We start from the raw sequence: 6,153 nt of genomic DNA, 5'->3' as shown, positions 1-6,153 counted from the left end.
TTTAACGTGGAACCAGAGCTCCCCCGTCCAAGCCCCAGTTAGTTCTTTCCTTCCCAAGGGGGCCTTGGACACCGCATTGCTCCAGAGAGCTAAAGGCTGGCTAGTGACAGGCCAGCAGCTGCCCTGGAGACTGTCCTGCCCCACTCTCTTGCAAGTCAGGCTGAGCCTGGGGGCTCCACTCAGAGGCATCGTCTCTTCTACAGCAGGACCTTCTTCTCCAAGGCTGGCGGCCCCTGCTCTCTCTCCCCCCACCCCCACTGTTTAAAGGGATATTGTGGGGAAATCATTGCCAGAAAGACTTGGTAACCAAAGAAGTTTTTATTTGGGCTAAGTTGGGAAAAGGCATTATGAGGGATGACTGTTCAGGAAGGGAATCCATAACTGAAGACCCATCTCCCAAGTTCACATAGTTCAGGATGGGAGGTTGGGGGCCAGGCACTCTACTACCCCACTGCCCTTTATGCCATTGAAGAAGAAGAAATTGTTGAGGGGAGGGTCCCGTTGTGAGAGAGCCTAGAAATAAGATAAAGTATAGGCAGTATAAGATAGGCCTGGAGGCAGCAGGACTCCCCACCCTTTGTGCCTGCCTGTCTGCCAGCGAAGACCCTCCGCGCCTCTCGCTAGAAAGCTCTGCAGAGCAGAAGGGCTTACTTCACCAGGGTTTCAGTCCATCCCATCTCCAAGCTGGGGTGTGTGTGTGTGTGTGCCTTTGTGAAGCAGCAGGCAAACAAAGCCTTGGTTTGGGAGATGCCTTTCCCAGGAAAGATGCCATGCTCTGCTCCCTTCAGGGGGGGAGGCAAAGAACCTACCTTGACAGCCTCCTGGCTCAGCACCCCTCCAACTACAGCACAAACAGGAGCCATTTCTGAGAAGCAGCTGTGGATAACAGCAAACAAGGAAAAGTCAGGCAGGGGCACAAAGCTTGTTGCTTGCAGGGAAGAGTACTTGAGCCATCATCTAAACTCCTGCTGCACTGGATGCGCAGATGAGGCAGGTACCCCCCAACAGCTGCCCCCTCCTGGCCTACTAATGAAGGCAGGTGAGCAGAGAGGGGGGAGGGATTTCCCCTGCCACTAAAGCAGAACCTCGTTCCAGAAACAAAGCTGCCATGGCCACCTTCTTCCCTCTAAGACCCCCCCCCCCAGTCATCATCCATCTCAGAGAAGGCTTAAAGAGGAAATTGAGGCCAGCACCACCATCGCCATCCATTGGCTGCTGGGCCCCACCAAGGGGAACTGCTTGGTGGCTGGCACACAGCATCCTGAGCCAGTTTTTCTCCGGGATGTCCATCCACTGCTCTTTGGTCCCAAGCTGGGGGGCGGGGGGGGGGGGCTGAAGACCCGCGGCAAGGCTAGCCCCCTAATCTGGTCAAAGGTAGAACGGAGGGCCCTGCCTGGCAAAGTCATCAGCAATCAGGTCAGTTCCAACATCCAAAGAGGCCAGCACATCCAAGCGCATCTGGCGGAGTGCCTCTGCATCCTCCAGATAACTCTGTGGGGAAGGGTCTCGCCCCTTTTGTATCCGGAACTTGAAAAGCACTGCAAGAGGAAGAGACGACAAATAGTCTGTTTTACAAGACCTACAGCATGCCTGGCACCACACCCAGCTCCCCCCTTATTTGGGGCCGCTCATCTCTGCTCCCCTTGACTGTTGAGAACCACTGCTAGTAAGTCAAAGGGCAGTGACCGCACCGTGCCATGATCCACAGTCCATCCAGACCATCTCCATGCTCATGGAGTCAATCTACAGCATATACACGAAAGCATGTCTCCTATCCTGACCCCTTCTGACATTCTTCTTCCCCAAAGGGGTGACGCAAAACACCACAAACAATGATCCTCCCCCCTCTGAAAGAGGACCTGCAGATCACAACAAACTGCTGTGACTGAAGAACAAAGAGAAACCGGAGCGAAAAGCCAGTTTGGTCTAGTGATTAAGGCACCAGGCTAGAAAACCAGGAGGTTGCTAGTTCAAGTTCTGCCTTAGGCAAGGAAGCCATCAATAAAGGAGAAAATGTGTAGGTTAGTATTGAAATGAGGGGTCCCTTGAGGCTGTTTTCTTGCAGACATTTCAGGATCAAACTAAATAACATCATCAGTGCTAGTGAAAGCATGAAAGCCAGCTGTGTGACTTTGGGCCAGTCACTCTCTCTCAGCCCAACCCACCTCACAGGATTGTTGTTCTGGGGAAATAGGAGGGAGAAGTATTAGATATGTTTAATGCTTTGAGATACTTATACAAATATTAAGTCGGGATAAAAAAAACCTTTTTAAAAAGGCACATAATTTGTTTTCTCATTTAACCAAGTAAGAGAGGAGACTGCTGCCTTTCCAAACCAAAATGCCCATGGCGAGATTAGGAAACAAAGCACCAGTTTAATCTGGGTAGCTTCGGAATCTTTTCTGGCCAACTGAACCAAGTTTTGGGTATACCTGAGGTTTTAGGTTCCAGCTGCCAGGGGAGGGAAACTGGGGCAGTCCACCTTCTAAAGCCGGGCCCCACACCTTGCAAAGTGCACCCCTCCATCTCCATCTCCGGAGAGGAGGGAGGGGCCGTTGAGCTTTCCATGAATGCCTGGCCTGTTCTAGGGCCAATTCCCAGGGCTCTTTGCTTCAGCTCACGTCCGCTTCTCCCTTGGACCACAAGGAGCTCACATGCCCATCAGCTGGAGACTCCTCCATTGTCTGCTCTGGCCAGGAATCACATGACCTGAAGGAACACTCGCCTCCTAATCTGCTGTCCCATTGCCAGGCCGGATCCCAGCAGAGGCCTCCATCTCAGCTGCATCTCTCACCTTGCAGCAGGAAGTAATCTGGGGCAGTCCGCTTCAGGGCTGCTTTGGCCCCTTCGCTGCTCCAGCTGAGAGTCAGAGCATCTTTTAGGAGGCAAAAATGAGTGTGCTGGGGGAAAGAAAAAGGGCAGTGAGGCAACAGAGGCATTCAAATCGCTTCACTTAACCTGCAAGATGCTTTCCACAGGTACCTTCCCAGAAACTGCAGGGAGCTAGTAGAACTATGGAGATGCACCAGGATCCAGGAGTTAAGATTTTAACTCTGCTTTACTGTACTTGTCCAACTTTCTGCATCATTTGCTCTTTCAAGCAGGTGGACAACTTGTTCACTGGCAGCTCCAATGAAGGGCAAGTTATAAAGTGAAGGGAGTATTCTGGAAGTTGCCAAGAAGGCCTCATCTGCCAGAAAGAGATGGGGCAGTGGCGGCCCCTCCTCAGGGCAGAACCCTGGCCCTTTCTAGCAAATAGGAATGGATGAATGCAGATGCAGATGTACGGGTGCTCCCTCCTTGGGTCCCACAGTTGAAATACAAGATCACCAAGCATTCAGTAGAATAAAGGTATCCAAATAACCAGTAGAAGATCCTGCTGGATATTTTTCATTCTACTATTAAACAGAAACCAGTTTTCTAAAATCCAGAGCGATGACATATTGTTTTAAAAAAATGGGGCCAGAAATTTGGGGGCTTCAACTAGAGAACCTCAGAAACCACCAGGGGCTGGTAGCGCCTCATTGGAGGTATGTCTTCAAACTCTTTGGCGGGGGGGCACTGAGAGCTACAACTGCCATTTGTAATTTTTTAGAGGTTAACTGGAGTATTCACTCTGCAATTCCATTCTTCTCATGGAACCTCATCTGCTATTCTATGTTGACCCAAGCTCACTCCAGCACAGAAGCCCAAATGCATAAAACCATGGTTCCCAATTGGACAAATGCACTCAAGTGCATTTTTGCACTTTCCATTTCAACCCTTAAGTCCAGGCACTCCTTGGTGTTAATACAGGTCTGACTGATAGATCAACCTTCCTAGAATGGCAAGTCATGACCAGCTGAGGAATGAACAGAACAGTATAACAAGCTGCCACATGAAGTGGAGAGTTGTCCTTTGCAGGTGGTTTTCAAATAAGGTTGGCTGGGTCTGTTGGAGATGTTTTAGATCATGCACTGTGCAGGGGGCTAGACTAGTTGATCTTCTAAGGTCCCTGAAAGGTCAAAAGTGCTGGGAGGCCAAGCAAAGACTTAAAATCTGCAATATAAGAGTAGCTTGCCTGACGGGATTCTCAGCTATAAGGAGTCTGTTTATAGCTTGGCCATGAAATGCATAAAACTTTCTATACCATAGACAGAAGTAAAACAGGCTCTGAAAGAAACAGCCAAATGGTCAAGATTTCCTGAAACAAGCCCACTTCATCTTCTATACTCCACAAACTTCACCCACGCACCTTCTTCACCAGGGTTGTCTCTGCAACATCCAGCTTGGCTTTCTTTGCATCAGAGCCCCCCTGCCCTTCCTGGCTGGCTTTGGTAGCTTTTGCCTTTTCTCTGTAAAGCAGAGTGAGCAGGGAGGTTAATATAACTTTCCACCCCTCATTTCAGCCAGTAGCTAACCTACAGAATAGCTGCAAGACAGCCATTTCCCTTCTTCACTTGGACCCATAGCCCCCCCCCCCCCCGGCCAGGATATTGAGCGAGTTATCTCATTCAGCCCCACTGGCTTCATATACAGGTGTCAGCCCCAGATTCCAAGCCAAGAGAAACTCACTCAACAAATTCATGTTCACCCAGGTTGGCAAACATGTAGCCATGATAGCCAAAGACATCACCAGTGAAAAACTTGATGCCATGTTTGTTGCAGATTTGGTCCACCTTCAGGAGGACTTCCTGGGTGCAGCATGTCAGGCAGACCTGGAAGATGAAAGACACCAGGGGAAACTTTATCTCTATGCAAGTGACCAAAACAAGCAAACATTAACCCCAGCCCAAGGCAGCTAGCGAAGCTGGTAGCTACCTTCTCTTCCCTTGAAGAGAAGATAATTTCTGGGGTGGGGGGCGGGGGGGCTTCCTCAGAGAAAGCCATCACTTGCTCACACAACCAGGCAGGCAGCCCAACCTCTGAGGCTCCCTGGCAGGCTGGTGGAATCGGTGGGCAGAGAGGGCCCTTACGGGCCGAAGGAAGGCCTCAGGGCTGCTACGTCCCTGCTGGGACTCACCACATCAAAGCGAGTAAAGAATTCCTCCGGTTTCTGCTCAATGTTCTCCGGATCTGCTTTCACGTCAACCATGGGATTGAGGTCCTGGACGCGTCCCAGGGACGCCTCTGCTCGGTTCCTTCCCGGGGAGTCGGCGGGAAGCAGGAACTGGCCGCGCGCGTCTTCCAGGGACACCTACCGATAGGAGCCGGCAGGTCGGAGCAGGGGCCGCCGCGCACGTTCCCGCCCCGCCGCCCCCTTCCCAGCCCGCCGGGCTCCCTCCACCGGCGCTTTACCGCCGCGCGCGCCCCGGCCCTCCCCGCTCACTCGGCCGTCCTTCCCGGTTCCCCGGCGGCCCCCTGGGCAGGAGGCCCTCCGGACCCACCTGGCGGTGGTCGAGCAGCGTCAGCGCCTTCACGCCCGCCAGCGCCAGGTTCTTGGCCACCTCCGCGCCCAGACCGCGCAGCCCGGCCACCAGCGCCCGAGAGGCGCGCAGCCTGCGGGGCGAAGAGAGACGCGCATCAGGGGCGACCCCCGCCCGGCCCCGGCCCCGCCCGCGCCCCGGCCCGCCCCGCGCTACCGCTTCTGCGCCTCCAGCCCCCAGAGGCGGATCTGCCGGTCGTACTGCGCCGCCTCCTCCTCGCTGATCCCGCCGCTGCCGCGGCCGCCGGGCCGCTCCTTCTCCTCCACCATGGCGCCCGCGCAGCCGCCCCTCGCCGCCTTCCTCCCTTCCCGCCCGGCCGGCTTCTACGAATGGCGGCGAGGGGCGTGGCCTGGCGAGGAGCCACGCCGCGCCCGCCTTCGACGGTGACGCGGCCGCTCGGGCGCGTCCGGCAATTTCCGGCACCGCTCGGGCGTTTCCGCCGTCGGCCCTGCCCCCGCGCTCGCTGCCTCGGGTCGGGTCGGGTGTGGCCGCGCGCGCCGCGCCTGGCTGGCTGGCTGGCTCGGGCGTCGCTCTCTCTCGCTCTCTCTCCCTCCTCTCAGGCGGGCCGGCGCCATTTTGTGTGGTGCAGCCTCGGAGCCAGCCTACCGCCTCTGCCTCTGCCGCCGCCGCCGCCTGCCTGCCTGCCTGCCTGCCTGCCGGCCAGCGAGCCCACGAGCGAGCGACCGAGCGAGCGAGCGCGGCGCCAGGCCCGCCCGTACAGTGACTGTGCCCCGTGCCCCCGTCGCGC

The 6,153-nt window shown here is 55.2% G+C and overlaps 1 protein-coding gene across 1 annotated transcript; it reads right to left on the bottom strand.

Moving 5' to 3' along the window:
• Positions 1 to 299: 299 nt before the first annotated feature.
• SAE1 (SUMO1 activating enzyme subunit 1) lies at positions 300 to 5,674 on the bottom strand. Its single transcript, XM_015813908.1, has 9 exons — positions 5,562 to 5,674; positions 5,354 to 5,478; positions 5,003 to 5,163; positions 4,555 to 4,697; positions 4,235 to 4,334; positions 2,795 to 2,900; positions 1,394 to 1,538; positions 810 to 876; positions 300 to 513 (listed from the first exon to the last, which is right to left on the bottom strand). Exons 1-9 carry the CDS (start codon positions 5,672 to 5,674, stop codon positions 412 to 414), a joined length of 1,062 nt encoding a protein of 353 aa, XP_015669394.1. The 3' UTR covers positions 300 to 411.
• Positions 5,675 to 6,153: the final 479 nt, after the last annotated feature.

The sequence above is a fragment of the Protobothrops mucrosquamatus genome, unplaced genomic scaffold, assembly GCF_001527695.2.
Source record: "Protobothrops mucrosquamatus isolate PMUCROS unplaced genomic scaffold, P.Mucros_1.0 scaffold201, whole genome shotgun sequence".
Taxonomy (NCBI): domain Eukaryota; kingdom Metazoa; phylum Chordata; class Lepidosauria; order Squamata; family Viperidae; genus Protobothrops; species Protobothrops mucrosquamatus.
This window is presented reverse-complemented; position numbering and strand designations above follow the sequence as displayed.

What these genes read in the sequence shown, in the direction of transcription:
- SAE1 (XM_015813908.1), bottom strand. Translation starts at nt 5,674, where the DNA reads ATGGTGGAGGAGAAGGAGCGGCCCGGCGGCCGCGGCAGCGGCGGGATC. An exon ending in AGACAACCCTGGTGAAGAAG is followed by an intron (nt 2,901 to 4,234) that starts GTGCGTGGGTGA and finishes TCTTTCCCCCAG; the next exon opens with CACACTCATTTTTGCCTCCT. An exon ending in AGATTACTTCCTGCTGCAAG is followed by an intron (nt 1,539 to 2,794) that starts GTGAGAGATGCA and finishes TTCCTCTTGCAG; the next exon opens with TGCTTTTCAAGTTCCGGATA.